This window comes from Zosterops lateralis (assembly GCF_965231275.1).
Source record: "Zosterops lateralis genome assembly, chromosome: 13".
Classification (NCBI taxonomy): domain Eukaryota; kingdom Metazoa; phylum Chordata; class Aves; order Passeriformes; family Zosteropidae; genus Zosterops; species Zosterops lateralis.
This window is the reverse complement of record NC_139773.1, coordinates 831,133-857,972: the sequence shown is the minus strand read 5'-3', so window position 1 is coordinate 857,972 and position 26,840 is coordinate 831,133. Positions and strand designations below refer to the sequence as shown.

At 42.0% G+C, this 26,840-nt stretch overlaps 1 protein-coding gene across 3 annotated transcripts in view; it reads right to left on the bottom strand.

Moving 5' to 3' along the window:
- The window catches only part of TMEM266 (transmembrane protein 266), a 59,344-nt gene that overhangs the window by 17,288 nt on the left and 15,216 nt on the right, over positions 1-26,840 (bottom strand). For all 3 annotated transcript variants that reach the window (XM_083871116.1, XM_083871117.1, XM_083871115.1), the window contains 5 exons: positions 22,196-22,269; positions 12,271-12,327; positions 10,413-10,551; positions 8,845-8,960; positions 1,761-1,947 (listed from right to left, as the gene is read on the bottom strand). In XM_083871116.1, the coding sequence (XP_083727242.1) occupies positions 1,761-1,947; positions 8,845-8,960; positions 10,413-10,551; positions 12,271-12,327; positions 22,196-22,269 (573 nt within the window). The remainder of the gene's footprint in view (positions 1-1,760; positions 1,948-8,844; positions 8,961-10,412; positions 10,552-12,270; positions 12,328-22,195; positions 22,270-26,840) is intronic.

Here is a 26,840-nt window from a genome sequence, read left to right as displayed (position 1 = left end):
GGGGGGGGTCTCGTGCAATCTGATTTGGGCCCTGTGCTGGCAGCCCCATGTGATGACAGACCACAGACTGCTGGCCCTTGCTGTAACAACACAGGGAATTTCTCCTGTCCAGCTCCTGCCTCATTCCACAGAAACTACTTGTTCAAATACAGTCAACCCTAATTTAGGTTGTGACAACAAGCATTCAATGCATATACAAAGACTTTGTATGCAATATATAATACAATGCACAAGAATTTCCTCTGGTACTTTTAGATGATCTCCAGGAATTAGAAATTTATTCTGCATACGCAGTATAAATGTTTAAATATAACATAACTGCACCTTACCCAATATGTGAAGCAATCCACGTTTTCTTATTTGCTGAATGTCTTTTTTTCCAGTGAAAAGAACAAATCCCTCTAATCATGCAACCTAAGTGCAGAAATCAATCCTGTAGATTGGGTGTCTACTTTGTTGCAAATCTGGGCAGCATTTTACAGGAAGACATGAATAATGAGTAATTCTGTTAACCTGGATGTTGGAATGAATACCTTGGACAGAAGAATTTTTAGATCAACCTCCACAGCACTAAAATTTCAGCAAGCCTCCTTACACTGTGCAACACTCTTCAGTTCCAAATGTAACCCGCAAGGAACACATGCATAAATTATAATATATCCACTGGGGAAACCTCTGAAATACTACAAAAAAGAGGGAAATGCATTTTAGGGGTCAGTCTGCTCAACTGTCTGCTTCTAAATACAATTTCATATCAGGAATAATTAATCGCTTTACTGTAGTTGGTACTTAGATATTATAAAGAAGAAAAAACCAAAACAATTTCTATATGCTTCCACTACTCTGTAGAGAAAGGAAACCATTATAATTTGAAAATGTCTAACAGCTTTTAAAGCATCTGTCCTTTGAATTCTAAGGAGTCTGACCAACATAAAGATACCGTGCAAACTTCTAATTGCAACAGATTCACAATAATTAAGCTAAGATGTCCAAGGAAGACTAATATACCACTTAGGCAGACAGTGTTGTCTCCTCTGGAATATTACATTAATGCAGGAAACATTCTGCACTCCACTGGAAGAGCTGGTGGATCACAGGAAAGGAGCTTTGCCTTTTCCAGAAATAAATTCAGGTCTAGCACTTACATAATAAAATCTGATCCAAGTAAATTTAACTGCTGTTATCCCCCTGAACCAAAGAGCTGCCCAGCAGACACCCTGAGGCAGCAGAGTGCTCCTCACCACAGCTACGTGGCACTCAAGACATGCAAGCAGGATGCCCACACTGCACTTCCCTCTTTTCCTGGCACCAGTGCTGCCCTGCCCAACACTGGCAGCTTTAGGAAACTGGTGAGAGCACAGCCCAGGCAAGGCAAGCCCCACAGCTAATGCAGGAGTCCTTTCCAAACCACAGAAATGCAAGTGGCCAAAGACCAAAATTGTTTTACAATGTTCTGCCCAATTTCCCTGCTTTTACCCCTGAGTAATTATCCTTTGGCCTACTTTCATTTGGCTGCTGCTTCTCTAGTGTTTGAGGAATCTAATCATGAGGACAGTGGGAAGGTACTTTTCTTCCCTTGTCATTTCTTTGGCTCTGATTAGAACCTGCTCCCAAATACAACAGCTCCTGTCACTTCAGAGCAGATGCAGCCTCTCTGCAGCAATGGGAAATGGCAGGCTGCAGGGAAGCAATCAGTCCCTGCTGGAGTGGAGGTGTTCAGTGGGACCCCACTGTGCAGGATCAGCACAGGCAGCACTCACCTTGGGCAGGTCGCAGCTCCGTGATGTTCTCAGTGCCTTCGTCATCCGAGTCTTCAGTGGCCACCACCTTGTACCTCTTGCTGCTCTGTTTGTTCAGCACGTGTGGGACCTGCAGTGCGGCCTCTCTTTCTGCAGCCAGGTCCAAATCCTGCTGAGCAAGATGGGCCCTCAGCTGCCTGATTTCAAACTAGAGGAAAAAATACCACAAACTGATGTCATGTGAGCACAGAAATTTATATGCTACAGTTGGGGACCTATTACTCATTTTATCACTGAACACTGCAGTCTGGTAAAACAAACAGTGTGGTAGAGCCAGGACATGAGTCCAAGCTGATGGTGCTCTCCCAGAGCCTATCTGAGCTGGACCATTTCTCACATAATTTAAAGACAATGACTACCTCATGCTGGTCTTCTATTTTGCACAGGTGTGTCCTGAAGGTAAGATTTTGGAGAATTTTAACAAGTCTTACTGCCCAACCTCATGCAGCCTTTATAGAAGGAGACCACTTTTAACAGGCATTTAGGGAGTTATGTTCATGACATATATCCCTAACTAGAGTTTGTAATGAGACTTCCCAGTGGAGGGAAGGTTGTCTAAGCAGCACCCACAATGGTCCTCCCTCACTAACTAGACAAGGGGAGGACACTATATTCCTCTTCTGACCTGAAATCTTCTCTGCTCAGCAGTGTGCAGAAAACCCTGGGGAAGATTACCACTTTTCTGGTCATTCCTCTCAAACATGTTAAAAAATTTCTGCAGTCACAAGGGCATTTGCTCATGACTAGTTTTATAAAGCAGACACCTGACAAACAGAAGCTACCAGGTACAATCTGACTGAGAGATACAGGAGATTTCTCTTGTTTTTGATGGCCATGCATCTTCCACAAATGCAAGAAGGAAAACAGTTTTTTTGGAGAGGTTGCAGAGACTGTTTAAATCCTTATATGAGCAGGACAAAACTCCCTGTGCCACGCAGCACAGCTGTGGAGCTGCAAGGAGATTTTCTCTTTAAAAGAGTAACTCTTTAAAATCAGCAGTACAGCAGTGACAAAGTCATGTCCAATTCTAGAGTCTGAGAGGGAAACACAAAGGAGGTGAGTAACAGGCAAACATTCAAATGTAGCATTGCTGGGCCTCCCCTGGTTCAGGGCCTGAAGAGCCAGGCCAGAGCAGGAGGACATAGCAGGAGGACTCCACACTCACAGCACACATGGAATTAGCACCTCCATGCTGGAAAACTGGTGTGGAACAGCCCTAGCTGAGTGCACCTGGCTGTGCCTCTCACCCTTCAGATGTGACTCAGATCTGCTTCACTGGCAGATTTTGGAACCCATAACCACACCCCATTCATTTCACTGCAGTCAGACATGGTGCAAACAACGGAGAGGGGAAACTAGATAGAATTTCCATGGATTTAGGAAAGAAAAAGGGATTCCAGTTTGCCACACTTGGAGACTATTTGCTTTCCAGAGCACTTGGGAAGGAACTACAGTAACTGGAAGGCCCACTGTAAGACTCAAATCTAGAAAGCCAAAAGGCAATTCAAGCTCTCCAGATCCCATTCAAAGCAGCTAATCCAGGTCTCTAAAAAAGCACACAGCTTTTCCTCCATCTGCAATTCCATGCACAGAGGCCTGGCAGCTGCAAACAGCTGGCTGCAAGTGTGCACTGCTTTTAACCACAGGTCTTCTGGCAGTGGCAGTCAGAAGTCAGGTGCAATCAGCAAATGTCAAAATACTGCCCAGCTCCCTGATTTCCTGCACAGGCAGATTCCTATTGTGTTAACCTCTTGCTAGGAAGAACTGGCACTGCTAACTCTGTTCCCAGCCAGCCTGAAGCATCTTGCGGCTCAAGGTGCTTGTGCCAGTAAGAACATAGGGGATTTCAGGTTTTATCCTTGACTTGAAAAAAAAAAGAAATCACAAGGATTACATTCCACCTTTGAAAGGAGAAAGATACTCCTTCAAACAGTCCCTTGGTTTAATGGAAGAAATGCACTCAAACATGATAGGCAAAAAATAAATGTGGAGTTTTTTTTTCATGTTGCCTAGCTCAAACATTTCTGTTTTTCTACATTTGACCCTTCAAAAACATTCACGTGTCAGAAAATAACAGAAATAACTGTTATTAAAATCCTTAATTCTGGCCTAGAGGTATAGCATGATTCCCTTTTTCATGGAAGACCAAAAATTTAGCAGGCATTTTTTAACACAAACAGATAGAACTAGCTAAAAGTGAGCTCAATAACTATGTCTGCATCAGATCAAATTTAAGGAGCTTCAGCATTTACAAAGATTTGCTGAGCATTGTAACAATCAGAAGCCTGAATGCATTACTGCATTATACAAGTGTGAAGAAGAAGCCCGCAGCAGAAATGGGGGAGAGCCCAGACTCCTCCTGCCCACTCGCAGTTCCTGGGGATAAAGTGAGCATTTCCAAACAGCACAGGTTACTGCCAGTTTTTAAAGCCTCCACGGCCGGGCAGCTTTTCCAGGCAGAGTCCGTGAGTTCCGTGTTTGAGCTCAGCTCCCGTCCCGACCCGGGACACGGGCTCGCAGCGCGGCTCTGCTGCCACCTGCCGAACGCAGCGGGAACTGCAGCCGCGACACCAACGCGGGTACCGAACCGGGCACGGCGACACCGGCACCGGCCTGGGCACCGCTGTCACCGGTACCGGCCTGGGCACCGCTGTCACCCTGTCACAGGCACCGAATCCAGGTACCGATGGCCCCCTGTCACATACAAGAAACAGAATTTTTATTCATAAAAGGCAGGGATCTACAGTTCAGTAGGAATTGTTTCCTAACAATTACCCCAGGATCCTGCAGATGCTGGAATACAGTGTCAGCCACTCACAGCAACCCCCTAAAACAAAGGTTAAGTCTAAGGGCATGTTCCTTACAGGCAAATGCAATGAAAGGTAGCATGAGCAAATGAGGTTGTAGGCGCTTCTACCTACTGAAGATTATCCTGCACACTGATTCCAGGCAATTCTAATGTGTACAAGAGCTCATGAGATTGCTCTGACTGCATTCAGGCAGTCCAGAGCAGCTAAAATAAATCATTAGGAGGTACAAAATATAACAGTCTTTTAAAGTTAAAATTCTGGGCCAAGGTAACACATGAAATTTCTATTTGCAGTAGGAGCTGATGTAGCAATCTGAGTGTACATCTGGACCAGCAGAGCTGGACTGAGGAAACCATGGTTTGTATTCCACCATCCTTCCCTCAAGCCTGTAGGACAGGACCATATTGCACATATAAAAAAAGTGGCATACAGACTTAAACACATGCTTTGATTTATTTAAATTAGCTCATAGGTATCAGCTCTGTGGAAGAACCTTGCAAATCTCATAGAGAGCCAGTGAGGAAAAAAAAGGCTCTTTTGTGGAAGGTAACTTTTGACCAAGGAGACAAAGGTAAACCACCTCCTGACTCATGGTAATTACAAACAGAGCACTGGCCCACTTGAAGCTGCTACTGGCTTTGTTTACCAGGACACCTATGACATTCATGTTCCTTAGTTACACATAACTTTGGTAGCTTCTGATGAGTATTTACAATAAATTCCAAAATACTTTATAATGGAAAAATATTTTTTAAAACTTCATAGAATCCCAGCAATAATCTAAGCTGAAATGGAACTGGGAGGGCCATCTAGTCCAACACCTTGCTTAAAGCAGCTCCATTTAGCTCAGGTTACTGAAAGCCTGTCCTCTAAAATTCTGACTATCTCCAGGCTGTGTACACAGCACCACCTCCCTGGCAAGTTGCTCTAGTGCTTGCCCATTTTCATAATGATAACATTTGTTCTTGTACTTCCCAAGAAGTCTGCACGTTCCATGCTTGTGTACTGTCACTGTGCACCTCTGAGAAGTGTCTGGGTACACCCCACCACAATGGAGCTGAACAGAGCAACAAAGGTGTAATATATGTGGATGATGTGATACTACACTCATTACCAAGAAAAAGGGAGATACAGGACACTTTATAGAAGAATGAGTAACTAGATTGTCTGCCATGAAGAGAAAGTTCATCAATGGGAAATTTAAACTTACCATTTTCCAAATCGGTTACATGTCCTCTTGCAGTACAAACCTGGCCGTATTTTGTCAGGAAGCAAACCAGAAAGAATTATGGGGCATTCCTGTGCACTTCCTCACTCAGATAATGCATTAGGTGATTATTTCTAAGCAGGTAAAATGACAGACCTACCCTGAGCTCTAGATAACATCTCCTTTTACATGCCTGGTTTTATCAAGTGGGCCACCCATCCTAGCTGATATTTTATAATACACATGTAAGACTTGAAAAGAGACTTAGCAGTGAATCATGGAGTACTCCCCTTTAATGGTCTAACAACAGAGTAGGACTGACATAGTTTCTGAGAGATCAATGAACATTTTAGCCAGAAGCTTGTGTATAATGCAGGAGCAATAACTTTGCTCAATTCTATTAGTGTTGTCTGTACAGAATGCCCTGCCCTAAAACTCATCTGCCACTGGGATACAATCCAATGTTTATTTCCATTAGTTTAGCCATTGTTGGTAACAATAAAAATCAGAAGACAGTTGCAAACTAATGATTTATGGGTAGAATAAAACACGGGATGACCTTGGTTGCCTTCCATCCCCCAAGAAAATGACTGGTAGTTAGAAATAAATTAAAATTATTGCAAGAGGATAGCATACATTATTTCTTCAATAGGTAATTTTACCAGCTAAATGGCCCGGTCATTAAACTGGCAGCTGTTGTACAAATTATATTCCAGGATAAAAAACGAAATTACAGCTTCCATAGTTGTTGCAGTGTTAAGAATGATGAAAACCCCAGTTCTACAGGAATTGACAGAAAAAGAGGCCTGATGTGATAAGGGTGAGCACACACTCTTGCCTGGGCTGTGTTCAGCTGAATTACTCTTATGAAAGCTAAGCAGAGAAGATCCAATAAGTATTTCTACTATCACAAATGGAAATTCTTTTACAGGTGATTCCAGAGGAAAAAAGCAATCTTCCCTGACTGGAATTTGTAGCTAATGAAACTTTAGAACTTTGTTTTGCAATTTAAGTTATTCTGATAAAACAAAACCATTAGCAATATACTCTGCATATTTTTGACAGTGACTGCAGTGAGACTTCTTTTACCTTTATCCATTTTTAGAAATCCTTCATGCTCCATTCCTGTTTAACAAGCTCTTTTTTGGCCAACAGAGAATAAATAAAAAAGCAAACTATCCAAACAGTTGCAGTGGGGTACTACAAAGTGGTGGTCTGTGCAAGTACAATTTAAAAATATATTCTGGTGTACAGCTAGCCAAAAAGCCACATGTGGAAAGAGTTTCCATGTTTGCAAAAGTACATCTCCAATGTCAGTCAGGAATGGAAATGTACTTTATAGTTGTGATATCTCATCACTGGTAAAAAAAACCCCCACAAGTGACAAAAGAAAGAGAATTCAAAAAGATGAAGGGAGGTTGTATCTTTCCTGCTTTTAATTTTTAAAACAGAAATTCTGGTTTTGTCTGCCTAGCACTAAGCACCAGCTTCAAATCAGCATGGGACTTCTGGGAGAACCGCCCACCAATTATTTTTGTTTTAAATCCCAAGCAAAAACAGGCTAACTATTCTTCCCAATTCTTCTAATGAAGTAATTAGTACTTTGCTTTAAACTTTTAAGATAATTTTATTTGCAGAATATGCCAGACCCTGAGCATTCTAACCTCAATTGCATGAGCAGCAGCAAAGCAGTAAGAAACCAAACACAGGATCTCAGAAAAGGAAGTGCTGGGAAACTTTTCTAACAGGAATATTCTCAGCCCCATCTATAACTATTGAATAAATGCAAAGCCCCAGTGTGGTCACAAAGGTGCCGCACAGGGTGAATCAGTGCCTGCCTCCACTGCTGGGCTGCAGGGAACCACGGTGACTTGTCTATTCTGCCCATGTGGGCATTGCCAAAGACATTTCTATAGTTGGCACTTACTAATTTTTGGCAGAAGCCAAGCCTTAGGTTTAGAACTTTGTTATGGTTAATATAAGTGACTCAAAACCAGTGTTATGAAATGACACACTTAGCTCTTCCTAATGCAGCACACAGACAAGGCAACTCACCACCACCAGCAGTTCATCGCAGAATCCTAGGCTGAGATCCAGGAGACCTGGACCTAAACCTAAAAATCCAGTTGGGGACCTAAATATTGATGGTTTTGTATTTCAGAAGTACCTGCCACAAGCCAGGAGTGGTAGTTGAAGCTAGAAATCTCCAGGATTTATCTGGATGATATCTCATAGTTCCCCTTCCACTGAAACAAGATGTAAATCACCTGGGGATCATCCTGTTGTGATCTGTTGGTCACCTCAACACTCACTTCTTCCGAGCCTCAACATCCATCCCTGCTTTCTACTTTAAAGCAAGTTAGTCAAGAACTCATTTGCATTAGACAAATGGCAAAAACTCCTGGCTCATTGCCCCAAAAATGGTTTTACACCATTTTCATGTAAAATATATTCATTTGAGATATTTCAAACTTCACCTTCCCTTATCTCTAGACTGAATCACTGAACATTTGGGTGCCTGGGAAGAGTCTTAAATCTTGACTTGCTTCCAGGAACTAGAAGCTTCTACTGCAACATTTTGAGCTTGCCAAGAGTCTCTGACTGACCTACAGGGAAGCTGCCTTTTGCATTTAAAGCAGGGAAATTAATTTGCTTTTAACTGCACTTCCTTTTCCTAGGAATACTAGCTGCAGTCTCCAACAATGGCTCTTGTATGTTAGTACTACGTCAAGCTTGCTGTACTCATTCAATAAATGACCTACTGTAACCATTTATTTTCTGTTGCTCACATTTGTTTCCCTCACCTCTGAAAACACAAGCCCAGCAGCAGAGGCAGCTGACTGCTGTTTGACAAATACCATGCTGACAATATCCTGGCTGCAGCTAATGCTTCCTTAGCACTGAGACCTGTCACCCCACAGCACAAGTCCCAGTGGTACTTCTCAAAGCTCAGCTTGCAGTGAAGTACATGAACTGTTTGATTTGCCTTGACAAGATACGCGTAAATAAAGACATAACTGAACTTTACCCCTTGTTCTTGGCAGATCTGGGTTAGTCTTTCCAGCTGCTCATCTTGAATAACTTTTGCCTTCTCATATTGCTGAATCATCATCTCCATCTCCACTTTCACTGGAAGGACATATGCTGGAAAACACAAATAAAATTTAAAGCAACCCAGCTGTGATTTGTTTTTTTATCAGAAAGAAAACATTTACAGGCCAAAGAGCATCACCCCTTTCCCTTGCATCTAGAGAAATGGAGTATTTCTAATAGAAGCAGCACTAGAGAACTTTTTTCAGGGAAGGGTTTCTAACATAGGAAATGCAGTGTCTAGATATTGTTTGGTCAGACCTCCATCTGCCTGGCTGAACTGAAATGCATGCTGCCTGCTCTTGCCAGATTCCATGCTAGTACAGCTCTTCTCCCGTGTTTACCACAGATTTCCTGAACTGCTGGGTAGGAGGATTTTCTCTTTAGAGTCAGTCTCATTTTCTCTAAACCTGAACACCACAGCTCCCTCAGGGAAAGAACTATTCCAGAGCCCTAACCATTTAATTCCTAGACTTTGGGGTAAGAAATCAGTCCTTAATGGACACAGTAGACTAAAAAAGATATCTTGAAGAAACAAAAAGGGCATTTATCTTCTATAGCTTTTCAAGCTACAGCCCAGTTTTCAGTATGTTTTCTGAATGGCTTTAGAAATTTTGCTCCTGTCTTGTTAGGAAACTCAGATTGATCAGAGAAGCTGGTCAATACATACTGCAACTAATGTTTTCTGAAGCTACATAAAATCCTGACATTTTCTTTTTTGCTTCAATCAGAGGGCTATGACCTGTCTTGAACTCTGAATACAGTCTCCTGGGCATTTAAACCCAAAATAACAACTTAACTCTGATTTTTCACACATGAGTAAAATGACCATTCATTTCTTTTCCCTAAGCTGCTGCTGAGCACACAGTAACCTACACTAAAGTCCTTACTCCCAGGCCCAGCACAAAGACTGCTCTCTGCAACTTTCTCTTGCTGGGGCATTTTCATGTCCCCTGGTACATCCCCACAGAGGTCTGTGTAAAACGCCACCAATACACACTTCATTTTCAGGATGTACCATGCTGCAGATGGCTGGGAATCCCCAGGGCAAGAAAATCCTCCTGGAATCTGACATAAAACTTATTTACTGATAAAAACTTAGAAAGTGAAGTCCCAAGACAGAGCTGGCTGTATGGTTATGGGGAGGGTGCAGCAAATATCAGCAAAGCAGACTGGAATCAATTATCTTTCAGAATCGGGAATGACATCTGGTGCCAAGACACATGAAGCAGGTCAAGGCATTGACTTTACAGGATGGGAAGGTGGCTAACAGGAAAACAAACCACTGAATTATAAAGGCTCCTAGGGACCAGGAGATACAGCCATGATCTCCAAACCTACTCTCCTCCATGGGAGTCATAACTCTCTTTTGTTCAGTGTTAGCAAAAAGTAAGAGAAAGAACAATGACAGGAACAGTGGTAGCAACCAATCTTTCTGTACTTTAAAACCTCTTTTTCCCAGCCTGTCCAGTAATGCTTGGAGTCACAAACAGAGTTCCCACTCACCATCAATGATCCTCTTCACTCTCCATATCCGCAGTGTGATGATAAGGCTGATTGCATCCCATGGGCTGCTGGGGCCATTAGCCACTGTTGAGGCCACCATTGGTGCCAAGGACAAGATTATGACAGCACCATCAAACACCTAGGGAGAAATCATTTTTTTCAAACCTTTCCTTAAAATCATATCCCTGCTGTTCCTCTTTGAAATCTTGAAGGACTCCCTCTTTGCTCAAAAGAAATGCAATTATGGTACATATTTGAAAGGGATATGAGAGGTGGCCAAGCCACAGAAACGCTGCATCTTTTTTAGGTAGCACAACAGAATTCCTCAGTGCTTTTTATGAGGTGAGGAGAGAGAAACTGTGGTGGAAGGGCAGGGGGAGAGAAAGGTATTTGGAAATACTGGCCAAAATCCCCAAGGAGAAGTGATAGTCTAAATGTAATTACAGCCATAGTTTTATCATCACTGATATTTATTACTTGTTACTTGGCATAATGTCATCTAAAAAAGAATGCAGTTCTTACCCATAGATCTTACTCTAAATGAAGAGATCAAGAAGACAAGTAGAAAAAGATGGAGCCAAGAGACTTGATGGCTCTTGGCCATGTCCTGGCTAAGACACGTGTGGGAATGGCTGTGCACCTAGACAGAAAGACTGCTCTCACTTTCATGGGGCAGTGAGGCTTGCAAGGAGTTTGACAATTGGGACCGTTCAAAATGATTTCTGTGACACTGGCTGCACTGGGATTAGAGCAGAAAAAGCAATTGTACAAAGCATTAGACAGAAATGAGCTAGTAAAAGTGTTCCAGAGCAAAGAGGCAGCAGTGCTGTGTCTGTCCCACACTGGCCTAGCAGAGTAGACAGAGCATGTTCTCATTCCTGCTGAGATCCTCTCCTGCTGCCATGGCCCATTGATCAACTGTTTGCATAAAGAGGCAGGGCATGGATTTTTGTAAGATCTACTTATTCAGAACTGTGTATAAAAATTCAGTGTATTGAAAAGAAATACTTCTTACTGCAGCCACTCAATGGGCGGTAAAAAATACCACTATTCCAAATTACCAAAATGAATTATCAGAAACTGCTACATTTAGCCTTAATAACAAGAAACCCTGAATCAACTACTTAATTTCATTTTTTTAGCAAAACAAGTTAAAATGTTTACAACTTCATTACAAAAATATGCAAATCTCTAGATTGCTTAAGCTCCAAGAATACCTAGATTGTCTTCTGGTTCTTCCGGCACAGTAGTGGTTTATGAAGCAGTATCAAGAAAGAGCTTTTAATTTGCCTGATCTCCAGATTCCTGCTCAGATTTGAATTCTGTATTATTTATAACACACAAATTTCCTTTTCTTTCTCTACAAGAGTATATACATTCTACCTAGTTTTTAATTTGAGGTATTAATTACAGTGTTTATCAAAACAATAAAAATGGGGGTTTTGTCAAACTAGTATTTACTACCAGGAAACTACATAAGATTTTTCAACTAACTCAACTAATTTCAACTCAGTTATGGCAATGGGGATAAAAAACTCAGGTGACAATTTTTACATCTCAGGGTAGCAGTATCACCAGTTAGACCAGCACAGCTCTAACAACAAAAGGCACACGAAGGGCAAGAAGGCCAAAATCCCTTCCTTGATAAAATATTTTCAAATATGGCAAACTTTCTGAGTGTCTCAGAGAAAAAGAGACTGCATCACTCAGCTATAGATAATGCATAATGAGAAGAATGTGTGTATTTATCTCCCTTAAAAGATACTGTATTGCACCAGGTTAGTAACAAAGCCATCCAAAGCAGTTCCTCATGATCTTGCTGGGGCTGCCTGGAAAACAGTACCAAGAGAGAGCTTACCTCTATTTTGTTTTCAATGTAATCCCATATGCCAAGGACCACAATCCTCAAAATAGTCTAGTAAAACAGATTAGGGGGAAAAAAGATTATGAATGTTATTGCAGTCTTAGATAAATGTTTAGTCCTTTACCTATTTAAGAAATAATTTTTTAATATTATTTAAGCATTATACATTTCTTTTAAATAATAATCAGGTTCTAGAAATAGCTAAACTTCTATATTAAAAAAGCAGATATTGCTTCCTAACCACTATACTGACTTACTAAAACCTCCACAAATGAGTTCCAAGTTCAAATGCTCATCAGTTTTCAATCTTCCTAAAATTTTGCTTTCAGATTTGTGTGCTTTAGATTATCAACCCTCTCCAGCCTCCTGACCCAAGCCTATATATGATCCACCACGGGGCCCCCTCAGTCAGAACAGGGTAAAATTCCCTTTTCTGCCCATCTTTGATATGCCAGTGCTTACTGATTTTCTAAGAGAAGAGGCCCTGTCCTGTTGTGATGCCTAAAGGTACTGACATTTCATCAGTCTGAAGAGCAGATGCTCTTCACTGGAGTCAAAGGCAGTTGCTTTATTCTAAGATCCCAGAAAGTCAAGGCATAAAGGAGAAAAATATCTCTGTGATCCTTCTCTATGAAGCAAAACAGCAACAAGTAGCCTCAACAACTAAAAAAGAAGAATAAAGAAAAAACATAGAATGAACCAATGGTGAATTCCCATTAAAAATCCAATGGCACCTTTCCTAATTTTTAATTTGGCTTTCAGAAGACATAATAATAAAAAAAAATATCCATCAGTCAACTTGTGATTGATATTGAACTCACACAAAATCCTAATTGATAGGGATGTTTCCTGCCAACAGCAACAAGGTCAGATTTTGACAGAGATGTGGAATCTACTTGCAGCTGGGAGCCTTACAAAGACCACCAAAATGCTACTTTCTCCATTAAAGAACAGCATGATGACTTAGTGCTCAGCAAGCCTACTGTGTGAGGGGTATGAGGCGTGACCATGCCCAGAATTGTGCAGAAAAAAGTGACTCTGATGAATACATATATCTCCTCTTCATTACAAATACAAATATTAAATCCCAAGCAACTCTGAATTTATGCCAAACATACGAGCAGTACCTAATTGCAGAACAACACTGAACTGTTCAGCAGTGTTCTTATAGGTGGTTTTGCCAACCCCCAGGAGCCCAACTGCCTCAGGTGGCTGGAGATGACTGTGCTCCATTTTCCTGGCACTGCAAGCCTGGATAACAGCACTCAGCCCTGCTTTGCCCAGGGAGGCACTGCCGTGGGGCAGATGATGCTTCCAGAGCCCAGCCTCACAGCACCCAAGGAGCAGGAAGGTGAACCAGCCAACACCTCTCAGAAATGGGCTATGCAAAGGCACAGGCCAAGGCTAGCTGAGAGAGGGAGGCATGAGCCAGAAGACAATGCAGCATCCTCTTTCTCTACAAAAAATGATGACACTACAGACAGCAAGATGTGCCAGTGCTGCTGGTCTGTACTCCTAAGAACACTGTACTTCCAAAGCACTTTACAAATGCAGCATGGAGTAAGGCTCTCTCCATAATACCTTGTATTCCCAAGGTTTATTTATTATGTGGAGGAAGAGATGCACAGGAGCAGGTGCTCAAGTCCCTTAATGACCCCAAACCAGCACAATGTGATGTGATACAGGCACAAGGTGTAAGTACATGTGCTGCTGACCAGCCAAGGCTCTCCTGCAGCCTCAGCTCAGCTCCTGAGCTGAATTCTGCCAGGTAAAAGCATCCCAGCTCCTCTGCCAGCATCTCCCTCACTCCCCACCGAGGAGCTGCACAAAATACTGAAGTACAGATTACTTGTGAGCCCACCAGTTCAGCTATATCAGTTACCTGGGGCCCACACCAGTTCCACAGCAGGCAGCCATGCGGAAACACGTGAGGACAAGAAGAGCCTTCTATAAAGCTTAGGGCACCACCTTTCCTGCAGCCACCCTGCTGAGAGCACAGCTCATGCTCTGCTATGCTTAGGCAATATTTATGAAGTGCCACGCCAATGAACATCTAATACGGGATGGCTGAGCATTTAACACCTTTACAGAAACTGAGCGCAAAAGTCTTTCTTCCTTCAGACAGGTGTGCACAAAGGTATTTTCATTGAAATGAGGCATATTTGCACAAAGAAAACTGAAACACTGCCTCACAACCCTAAACATGATTTAACATCGGACTGGTGAGGGAATGTAAAAAGGATTTTCCTTCCTGTCTTTTTAATTCCTGACTGCAGCATTTAAATCAGACTGTGCTACTTGCCACATTAATGGGTGCAAGCAGTTCCAAGGGGTGGAAGCTAACACAAATGTTTTCATTGTCACTCTGCTGCTGTGAATCAGCACAAGTCAGCAGTGATGGAAGTCTACTTGGCAGACATTTACTGCAGGATTGGATGCTGGTGTCCAGTAAGGCATGCCCAGATGATCAGCACCTTGGCTCTCAGCTCGGGCAGACACTGCAGGAAGGTGAGTGTAAGGGTGGGGTAAGCCAGCTCCTCCCATTCCAGAAGTGCACCCCTCAGACCCAGCCAGGCACAACTGGGGTGGGGGTAAGCTTAGAAAACATTTATTCTGTATGGAAGCTCTTCAAGCTGAGCACCAGCACTGTCACTCTTAAAAAACTCCATCACCACCAAGAGCCAGGTGGAGCAGTCTGTCCTTGGTGACCCAACTGAGCCTCAGCCTGGCCTGAGGTGCCCTTGGGCCAGCACAGCTCCAAACCAGCCCTGGCTGTCCCCACTCTGCCTCTGTGTGTCCATGGCAGAGAGAACATCCACTCCTACTGCCACAGCTCTCACCCAGAAGAGGTGGCACCAAAGAAATTTGGACTGGGTACCTCCTTGATTGCTCAGTATAATAAAGACTTTGACTGCAAATGAAAGCATTGGTATTTCTTATATATAACACTTTAGTATTTTTTCCAAAGCAATCAACTGTAACAAAAATATGTTTCAAACAAATACATATATATTGAATTTGATTGTATACTGTCTCTGTACAGAACTTTAAAAATGAGGACCTGTAGCAGAATCTGAAAAAACACAGACAGAAATTAATAATCCAGGAAACTCCCTACCTACTGTTCAAGGACCAAACTGAGAGATGCATATGAATTAAAAGAGAATTGCAACTATAAAACATTCATCACAGACAAAATCAATATTAGTCACAACTCTACCATTTGTAAGTAAAAGAATCTACACAAAACAGGGAAAAACTGAAGTAGCACCACTGTTTCCTACTGATGTGCAGGCATGTGGCAAATTCACACACCTAGTTTTGCATTACACCACAGGCATTCTGCATTTTTGAATACAGATTTGAAAAAAAGCATTAAGTATCAGTGTGAGCACTTTGCTGTTAAAGGAAAGTACTGCCAGCTTGGTTTTCTGTACTTGGAAAAGCAAGCTTTAATGTTTTTTGACTGGAAATCTTTTAGTTAGAAAGTCCTTAATGTATTTATTTTTTAGTTGTATCAGAAATACATTTTTCTTCTGCTAAAAGCTAATTTATTACATAGAAGTCTGTCTGGTGAACTAATAAAAGGCAAATGACTGAACCTTTCTGTTGAATTCTGTAAGTTGAAGTAAACTGAGATAAAATTTTAAATAATTTTTCAGACAGAAATCCAATTTCAAAATTGACAAAGTCTCCAGGTGACACACAATTGTTTGCATGACATTAACTGTCTGCAGTGAAGTTTATGATGAACTCTGTGATGCTGCAGGTTCTCTCTCTGATTTTGTAGAGAAACTTGGCCAAGTCCTTTGCTGAGCCAGCTGTATGAATTCCCACAATCTGCATTTCTCAGCTGACTGCATGGTACATTAGGTAATTTTAAGTACTTTTCTGCTTGCACAGTTAATATACAATTTACTACTTGGTGAGTCACTGAGTCAAATCTCTGTAGTGAAAGAAGAAATCACCAGGAGACAGCACAGGAGGGGAAGTCGGCCCAGCAGCACGAGGCAAAGGAGAACAACTCTGCATTTCAAGAAGGGGTAGGGATTGGGCAGGAGATAGACAGGACAGAGGAGGCTGGAAAGATATCCTTAGAAAAGCCCTCCCTCCCTTTCTTCCTCTGCCACAGAATTTATCTGTTACAGAGGCTCCAGAAACTCTGTAGAGATTAAGCTTTTTCCTTTTAGACATACCTCATAAGACCAAATATTTATTGAAAGCTTTCCAGAACACCTTGTACCCAATCTGTAATTTATAACACCTCTCATCTGGGTCACTCCACAGAGGCCTTAGATCATCGAGTCCTTAGAAGAATCCTCTTTTGCCATCTCCTGGTGTGCCGGTACCGAGCTACTCCATGAGCTATCCTAGAACATGCTGTCCCCAGGCCACCAGAGCCCAGAGAAACATGCTGGCATGTTTAAACCAACACATCCTTCTGTTTCCAGGGCACAGGCACCCTCCTCACACAGCTTCTCTTCAACCAAGGCTCTGACACTACAGACCCCACATCACCATTACCCTGTAAAACCCATCCCCATGTCCTGCACTCTGGAACTGCTGGGGCTCCATCAGCCTGTGGTGCCACAGAAATCATTCCCTGCCAAAGCCAGGTGCCATGAACAGACACAAACACACTGTGTTCTCTCTCACTAATACTACCAGCACAACACATACCCAAATGCACCTCTGCACTAACTCTGCACTTCTATTTCTTCTTACATCCTCCCAATACTCTCACAATCTTAATTCTTAGCATACAGGGAGAACCAATAGGTTTTCAACTGACAATTCTGTACACATTGAAAAGGCTTTTCAGGCATAGGAACAGCTCACCAGAGACTCCACCACACATGCAGAGTGGCCAGGAAACTGGACTTAGACAGCCCTACACCAACAATTTTCCTCTGGGCATGGTCACACAAGCACTAACACTTCTCTCTAAAACATGTAATGTAGGAGGTACTGCACTGCCACTACCAAGAGACAAAAGCACAAGTGAAGCACTGATAGAGGACACTGTAGGTTAGGTATACTATTGAATGAAACGGGCAGGCTGGCATCTCAGGCAGATGTCCAGCTAGATTCCCAGAACTTTACAGGACCATTTTCCATGGTAACTACTACTCTGTGAAGCTGAAAAACTGCTTAGTAAAGAAATTTCCCAGTATATTAAAATTTATTATTGTCCTGGGTTGCAGTGTAGGATGTACACAAAGTATTTATTCTATCACCATCTTCATGAACTGTTGAAACCAGGTGGGCTAGTGTTTTCCCAAGCCCCGTGCCTTTTCTGCTAATGGCCTTTGGAGTGTCTTCTGCTAATGGCCCATTAACGCCTTTGGGGGTGTCTTCTGCTAATGGCCCATGAGTCACGGGTAACTCCCTCCAGGGGTTATCTCTGTTAATGGGCCATTAAGGACCCATTTCACACTTCTCATGCTATTGTGAGATGCTCTGCCCAGGGGGAGGAGCCAAGCATTCTCACCTGGATATAAGCTGGTATGTGGGACAGTGCAAGGGCACTTATCCACTGGATTCCCAGAGGAGCAGAGCTACCAGACCTTTCTACAGGATCACTGCTTCAGGAAGAGCACCTCACCTGGACTGCTTCCACCATCCTGCTCAGGTTGTATTCTGACTCTGCCAGTGATCCTTTGTGTTATTGTATTTATTTTATTTTACTTTTACCTTTTTACCTTTCTTTGTATTAAATTATATCTCTGACTTGGAGCCTCTCATTCATTTTGCTTTCAAACCACAACAATTATATACACATTAGCAAAGAAAGAAGCCTAAATTTGCCTTTATAAATCATATTAATGTATGAAATCTGTATCTTTGTTCCTAGACCCCACTACTCAATCAATTTAAAAAACAAAACATACAGCAAGGAAATGCATTTATGCACCATGAGAAAAGTTGTGTGTACATGGAATAGAAGTAAACACACAAAAGAAAAACCACAGCTTAAAGAAGATTAATAGAAGATTATCTTTCTGCTCAGCTCTCTAAAGCTCACGAATGATATAAAAAAGTAACATAACTGAGTTTCTCTAACATAAATTATGATTTTGTTAAGGGAATTACTTTTTTACTTAGTTTTGCCATTTAGGATGTTTTTCTTTTTTTAACAGAACATTAACAGCAGAGTTTTCCTTTGGAGATTTTATTCCTCAAGGGTTGCTATTAATAAGCAGAAAAGTGGCAGGCTTCTGTGAACACTTCCTTTAAACATATAGAATGAGGAAACCCTTGGAGTTTTTCTTCCTGTGAGACATAGCTAATGAAACAGATTGTTTCTCAACTGGGAGCCCAGACTTACTGTACTCTATCTGAGAACTCATTTCTTAGACACAGATGCCAGAAAAAAGCTGCAATTCGGTACACAAGACTTGTTCCTCCCAGGGAAACCTTCAAGTGCTTCCCTTCAGCAGAGTGCCTGAGTGCTGGGCTGGCTGAAGCACACACAGAGCAATGCAAACAGCTAGTATCAAGGAACTCCATTCTTGCACACAGAATCAGACTCATTGGTCCTAGTGGAAAAGCAGAACTGAGCAACAGCCACAGTACTTGTGACAATGAGATGGAACTGTTAAGAGAAGACTTCAATCCACTTACCAAAACTCTGTGACATTTCCCATCTTCCTTTCCTCAGCCAACTAATACCAAGACTGAATTTGCCCTCTTGAGAGGGTGCAACCCCATCCCTGCCTTGCTGCTGATACTGGGATGTCCCCTCAGTGCCTCTCTCTTCTCTTCTGTCTTAACATCTTGGTAACATTTGGTGCACAGACAAGTCATAGTGATGTAGGTAAACAGAGACAAACCATTAGTAAATCCTGTTCAAATACTGGGAAAAAAGCAAACAAAGCAGATGTACACTTCACTTGAATATGGACATTTTAATGCTGGAAAGTCACAGACAGTGACAGAGAGTATAAAATTAACAAAGTGCCTTTAAGGCTTGTGGCTTTAAGACAAGCCTAGGTAAAGCAGGAGGATGCTGCAAGAGCAGCTACTGAACTCTGCTGGCAGCTGTTCTGGTGGCATTTGCCAGCTGCTGGCATGTTTAGCCCCCTCATTTTAACCAAGCACAAAGCCGGTGCCTGTTTATCTTCAACTCCACTGCCACTACCTGCAATGTTTTGAGAGCACCACCTTTAATCAGACGTATTCTTCCAAAACATTCAGATTTTGGGCTGAAAGTTTTATAGGTCTTATCAAGTCTTTTACAACTTTGTTTGTTCTTTAAGCTGAGGCCTTTCTGAAGAATTGGGTACCCATACTTACAACTAATTGGAACCAAATTACAAAATAAACAGTAAACATCTAAATTTACAACAGAGTACTCGCTATGGAAACACTAGAGATCTTGAATCCTTGCTTTGAGTAGAAAAACAATGACTGAAGGACTAATCAGCCCTCAGCAGTTGCCTGTTGTATCCAGGTAAACTAATTAAATCTGCTCATCTCTGGAATGTCAGCCTGGCATGAACAGCCACAGACTGTAGAATCTCACTGTAACACATGATCTTCTCAACAAATGATCTTAAAGACAGACGACGCGTGGTATGGGAATCAGAGGTGAAAAACATCCCCTGAAGGCACCAAAGGAGTAAATAAAATTAAGGTGTATGAAAAAAAAACCAAAAAAAACCATTTGTCATTTTTGCAGTATTCTGTAACCACTTGGGGAAAAAAAAATCTACATGAGAGAAAAGTATACCCTCTGTTCTTCCTCTCTTAAGAGTCAATTCAACATGCACTCAACCTGGCATAAGGCCAATCCCAGCAAACCCATCAGGAAAGGTACACCTGAACTCTTTCCCAGACTGGTGGTCTCTGAAGCACATCCAGCTGCTCTGTGGAGCCCCCTCTGTCTCTGAGCTGGCAAATGAATCCATATCCAAAAATCTACCCTGGTCTGTGCACCTCACATGGCTGTCTTGTGGCCTCAATTTTCTTTGATCTAAATTCAAACCAAAATCAAATAGCTGAAGGAAGCTACTTTGGAAGACTGAAGTAGATAATGAAGTGAGTGATAAGTTTATAATAAATGAGAACAGCAAGTAGACAAAGTAGTTCCAAATATCTAATAAAGAGAGAAAAACAACTTGGATCCAAAACAAGAATGGTGAGTCAGGGAATCTGTTTTGGCTCTGTGAAACACTTCTGTTACTCTTTTCCTGCAAAATACTCAACCACTTTGGAGGGTACTCTGCCCCAGCAGAACTGAAACAACTAATTCCTTTCTTGAGCCAGATGAGCCCCAGCCTCAAGGATGTGTCTGCAGTGCCACAAACAGCCCAACAACAGCTGTGCACTCAGGGAGGGACACAGGAGCAAGGCACTGGCCTGGGTGTGAGCAGAGTGCTGGTTGTGCAAGGCAATGACAACAGAACTACAGACTGAAGTGCAACAGCAGGGAACTAAGCAGCACAGGAGAGGCTTCTGGTGAAACCAGCTCCAGAAAATAAAACAGCCAGGTGAGTGTGGTTGTGCAGCTATGCTGCTAGCAGCAACTACAAGCTGATACTGTTGGGAAGCTCAGGATTACGGGGAGCTCCAGGGTGCTAATCCCCACTGAGGAAAGATTCTGGAGGGGAAAGTATTTCTTTAAAGGGAATGGACACCATCTAGCAAACCCAAGTCTTTGGGAATTAGAATATGCAATTCACAAAGGAAAGACTGCAAGTTCTTTTCATTGCTTAGAGATTATTTTCAGTCATCTTACATGTAACCTACAGCCCACCGCCACTGTCTAAAGGATGGGGCCAGTAATGGGACCTATTTGTGTAAGTGCAGCAGAAGGCTGGGAATGCAGAGCAGCAGGAGATCCCTGCCTGCCATCAAACAATCCTCTCAGAAGCACCCACTGACAACACCAGCTAAAAAACCTTGCTGAGAAATACAGAATAATACATATAAATGTATTTCATTAGAAACACCGTGGAAATTACCAACCATATATGACGAGTATGAATTCAGTACAAGTGAGCCAATAAATCAATTTTGATTATTGGTGTTTTGTAACCTTCACCTCGTAACTATCTAAATTTCCTATAGAATGGAGTAATTAACAGACCTCTCTGGATTATATTTTCTCCTATGGAACCAGAAAAAATATTTCAAAATATTTAAGTCGAAGATGTCTTCCAACTTAATAAATGTAAAACTTATTTTTGTGACAAGTAACATATTAAAACCTAAAAAATAGCAATAAAAGCATTTTTTAATATTTCAGGAGCAGTCTAAATGTTTCAATACCAATTACTTCTTTCAGGAACAAAGCTGAAAGCTCCAAAAGGCAGATTATCCCAGTTTGGTCATTTGTTAACATCATGACTAGAGTCTTTTCCAGTGCATACATTCATACATTTTGGCGAAGAAATTCACCATTTGTTTCATTCTCTGACTAGGTCTATATGCAGCAACCTGGAATATATAAACCACCTTAATAAATTGTGAGAGGAGATAACTCCATTCTCAAAACAGATATTTTTGTACAAAACTCCCATGGATCTTTATTCTTAAAGAACACACCTTCACTTAAATCCTATACTTTATACCCAGTGACACTGATAACAAATGGATCAAACTATCCTGTCCAATGTCTGTAGATTCAGAGATAATTATTTCTTTCTGCAGCTTTCCAATTATAATATGTAAGGCAGTATCTTCCCTTCCATGTTTCCTTACCAGTTCTGAGCAACTGACATACAGTGCTAATTTAAACATTTTTTAGTTTGCTAAGTGGAAGCAGCAACGGTACACTTTTGCTTGGTTTTTTCCTTAAAATATAGCGTGATACATTATTTACAGTCAAACTACTGTAGAACTCTTGCTAGTTCCAGTGACAACATAAAAATACTTTACAGTTCCATATGCGGTGAAAGACTTTGGTTATACATACCTCAGAAAAGAAAACAGAGAGGATGACTAGGCTGATCCAGTGAATTACTCCTGCAAACTGGGAAGCACTTGAAACTGCAATTAACACAATACAAGGAATGGTCATTACAGTAGCAGAGTGCAACTTAGGTTTAGCATAATTAGTATGGCCACAAGTTACATATAGTAATGCTTGCTTTCTTAGATTTTGCAATGGAAGTACCAGAAAGAGGATGGGATGCAATGAACATGGAACTCCAGTCTCTCCAGCTACTCACTCTCATTCATGTTAGCAGCTCTTCACTAGAGCTTTAACAGATCCTGCTGCTGATAAGCAACGGCAGACAAGCTCAGGTCTTTGATGCTCTGCCACTGCTTCATGTTCTCACCCCACACGCTGCTTTAGTACGAGATGTATGACTAATTCCTGTGTACCTAAAAATCCAAATCTAGGACTCGGTAAGGAAACAGAATGCTCTACTATCCCTGCATCATTCCTTGTGTTCGGTCTTTGACAATTCAGCTCAGATGATCAGTATTTGTCTGGAACAGGTGCTTAAAAACTAGTGCTCGAAATGGGCTTCGAAATACATTTCATGCTGACAGAAAAATGCAGAAAGTTGACAGGGTCCACTAACTGAACTGCTAACGATACCTACTCCCATATGCTCCCAATGCTGAACTGTGGGGGTGCTGAAATGGTATCATAGGTTTCTTAGTTGTAGGTTTGATGTGATTTGGACTTTAACCCTAGCCGGGTAAAGTTCCTGTCTTGGATTGTGCTTATCAGAGGTTGATAAGAGTTGCCAAGACAACTCTAATCCTCTGCCCTGGGTTTCGATCATCCTATTGTATTTTCCCCCATCCCATTGTATTTCTCCCCCACATGTCCATCATCCCCTAGACTCCAGAACCTTCAGGAGAGGTGTCTGACAGTGATTGGAGTCCTAGGACTCCATCCCAAATTCACCTGATTTGTTAATGTTGTGTATTGCATTTTGACCTTACCCACCTGGCCTTGTTTGATTGGTCTTGTAACTTGTGTCCACCCCCGAGATTCTGGGGGAAGAAAAACCCCCTGCAAGACAGGCCGGGGGTCACTCCCCAGAGGCACAGGCCTGGAACCAGGGGCTGCCCCTGAGTTACCCGAATAAAATCTTTCTCCCTGAGCCTGGAGTGTCCCCTCTTTCGAACCACGGCCGAGACAGCTAAGGCAAAAGCACTGCGGAGCCAAAGACCCACGCAAAGGTACTGTTGGGCGTATCACAGCTAGCAGGGTGGCCCAGCCGACGCTGAGCTGACCTGAGAGACAGATACGCGAAGCAACACTGAACTAAGGGAATGAAGAGCAAATACTCTCTCCTTCCTGCAGGGTATTTGTGAGTCTATCATCTCCACAGCAGACAGACCAGAGCAGTCTGTGCAGTCTTGCAGTGTCAGAGAATGACTGTGTAAGGTAAGCAGTGGCTGTGTGCATAGAGGTGCAGGGCTGTGGCAGACTTAACTGTCCCAAGAACATACGGGGCACACATTAAATGAAGAGTTTTATTCTAAAATCAGAATCGATTAATATGGGAAGGAGAAGAGAAGGCTGTAGGAAGAAATCAGGATACAAATAAAAGTGAGCATGTCCTGCCACTGGAAATCCCACTGCTGAAGCTCTTTTGGGGCTTGATGAGAGCATTTGCTGCACTGCAGCAGAAGAACTACTTAAAGGTGAAACAAAATGGCAAAATACAATATAATATAAATTATTAAAGAATATATTATTCGGCAACATACAATATAATAAAGTTTCCTAAGGCACTGTCTCTAGCCTGAAGAACGGGAAACACTTTGGATGCAGTTTCTCCTACAGGGCTCGACTGACATATAAGGCTCCAGCTGCCCCCTAGCGACAAAAAAAGATACCGCAACCACGACTTTGGGGTGAAACCTGACGAATCCTGAGCGAGCACTACAGAAGCTCGGAGTAGCAGCAGTCGCTCTCGGTGGATGTTGTTCCTGATTCCCCGGCAGATACATATTACAGGGGTGTGTGTGCGATGCTGTTGGTTCGGACAAGCCCTGGCCCCCGCGTTCCTGAGGCGCTGCTGCAGCACGGGGGCGTTTCCTTTGCACGGCTCGGCAGGGCTCAGCCAGGGCACAGCGCGGGCAGCCTAGGAGTGCAGCTTCTCAACTCCACGCTGCTCGGTCAGGGCTGCTGCCTTCTACACATGCACCTGCTGCAGCTGACTGCAGAACGAGGGCAGTAGTAACATCATTTCCCGAGCTCCTTTTCCCTAAAGCTGCTGAAGATGAGGAATGGATAGCATGGTCTGTATTTCTGAGGCATAGGAACATGCCACAACTCTTTTTTTTTTCTTTTCTTTTTTTTCTTATTTAAATGAGGTGCAAGTGGGTTAATACTCATCTATTTCTACTTTTGCAAAATATCACAAGGAATTCCAATGTTATTTTATTATTGCATGCGAGGAGCTTTGAAGACAGACTTAAAAAACCTGATTACAGAACAGAGACCTAAAACAAAAGACCTATTATATGTCCCTCGTTTTCTGGATTTTCTAATTCTAGTATGAATACACTTTGTGATAAAATACCTTAAAGGGTCTCTGAGCTTTTCACATGTGGGTCCTACAGTTTTGCAAAGGTGGTGTCAACCTATGAAACCAATTTGTGCATGGGAGAATTGCATCATGCAACCAAAGACTACACTGAAAGAAGGAGGGAAGAACTATACCCTGAAAATGTCACTGCCAAAGAAAACACCAGGTTTCTTTTGTTGTGGTTTTTTTGTTGGTTCTTTGGGTTTTCTTTTAATAAAAGGAGACTTCCTAAGTAATTATAGTCTATAGCATGGATTAGCAGTTGTTATTATGGACAGAACTGGCAGTGATGTGCTGTAAGGTATCCTAATGCACTGCTTGGTTTTATAAAGAATAAGGAACCCTTTAAAACTGTAATTACATTTTTGAGAAACAAAGTTATGGGTAATGGCTTTTTAAAACCTTAATGTAAGTGACACACATCCCTTACAAGGCACAACTGGAATACTTAGATCAGCCTCACTGAGACAGCTTCTAACTACTTAAAACAAGATAGAAGGTATTCAAACTTGGCAAGAATGTCAAGCTTCATGGCAAATTATTTAAAATGGAGAGTAGTAACACAAGCAGAATGGGTCCTGAGCAAATCCATCCAAGGCAGGGGCCACCTCTGAACAGTAAAGTCACCTTGCTCAACTGAACACCTGCAGGTCATGCACCAGGTGTAAGCTGCACAGCTTTCAGCAGTGTCACATGCACCAGACACACAGGGGAGCAATGATTCCTGAACTAAAGCTTTCTTTAAAAGATTCTTCAGAAAATAAATGATGACAAAATGGCTGCTTCCAAAAGAGAGTAACCAAAATTGTTAAAACTCAGAGAAATCAACAGTCTTTAAAACGCTTCATCTCTACAGGAAGTGAAAATTCTCTACATAAACAGAAAGATGTGACACCTCAATAAATATTGTTGAAAGCTTCTTCCTCATTAAGGCCTTACACCCACAATTAGCATTCCTGACTTTTGAAAGTGGCAGACTTGTCCAAATCCTGGGATTTCTCATCCAAAAATGGTGCGTGACCAGAGAGCAGAGAAAGTAACAGCTGTAATGGAGTGGCCATGCCCTGAACAGCATGTGCAGTATGGACAGATGGGTGGAAATGGGGAGCAACAGCATGGAAAGACAAACAGTCATTTATTCATCTTACAGAGCTTAAGAAACGGCTGCAATTATCACTGAAGTCCCTTAAAGTCATCTTAATACAACTGCAACACTTAAATCTTTACTCCACTACGATCCATTGACAAACTGCAACAGTAAAAGAACTTCAACAGAATAAAAATTTGGTTTGCTCAGTTTAAAGCTGCCACAGGGCACACCAGACACTCTTCAGTGCTATGTACTCTTGCAGTTAGGGGATTGTGTAGGATTCCAGTTGCCATTTCAACACATCTGAGATTGCATGGAGATACCAGAGGCTGCTCCTCAACATTTAGCTTAGGGGAAGGTGTAGGTGGTGTCTGTGGTCATGTCAACTTTGTATCACGAAAGAAAAAAGAAAAAAAAAAGGGGTGGAATGGAGGAAAAGAAGACTAGGGAAAAAAAGATGAATTAAGAAGCAAAACAGCAGCATTAAAACTTCCATTGTGGAACCTGTGTAGAGTGAATTCAGATAAAGCAGAACTCCATCAAACCATTATTTGACTTATTTGACTCACAGTGTGTTAGCTAAGTGGAATGAGAATCAGTCTCATTTCAGTGCATTACAAGCTAGAAGGCTGTAATTTCAATTCCTATCCACTCAAGCAGAAGTAAATTAATAAGAGGTTAACACCAAGTACCCAATTTATTTTTGTATGTTCATTACTTTTGTCTATCCACATGTGATGGGTATCAGATAAATGATGCACAGATTTTTCTTCTGTGCCTATGTAATATGTCTGTAAAGGACAGTCCTTTCAAGTACTAATGACAACACATGTGAATCTCTGAATGTACACTTTGTTTGCATCCTTTGAAAATTTGTCCTGTACTGAATTTGTTATTTGACCTAGCTTTAGTCAGAATAGTAAAGAAGACACTGACTTCACTATACCAGGGCTCCACAAGAAGACATTTCT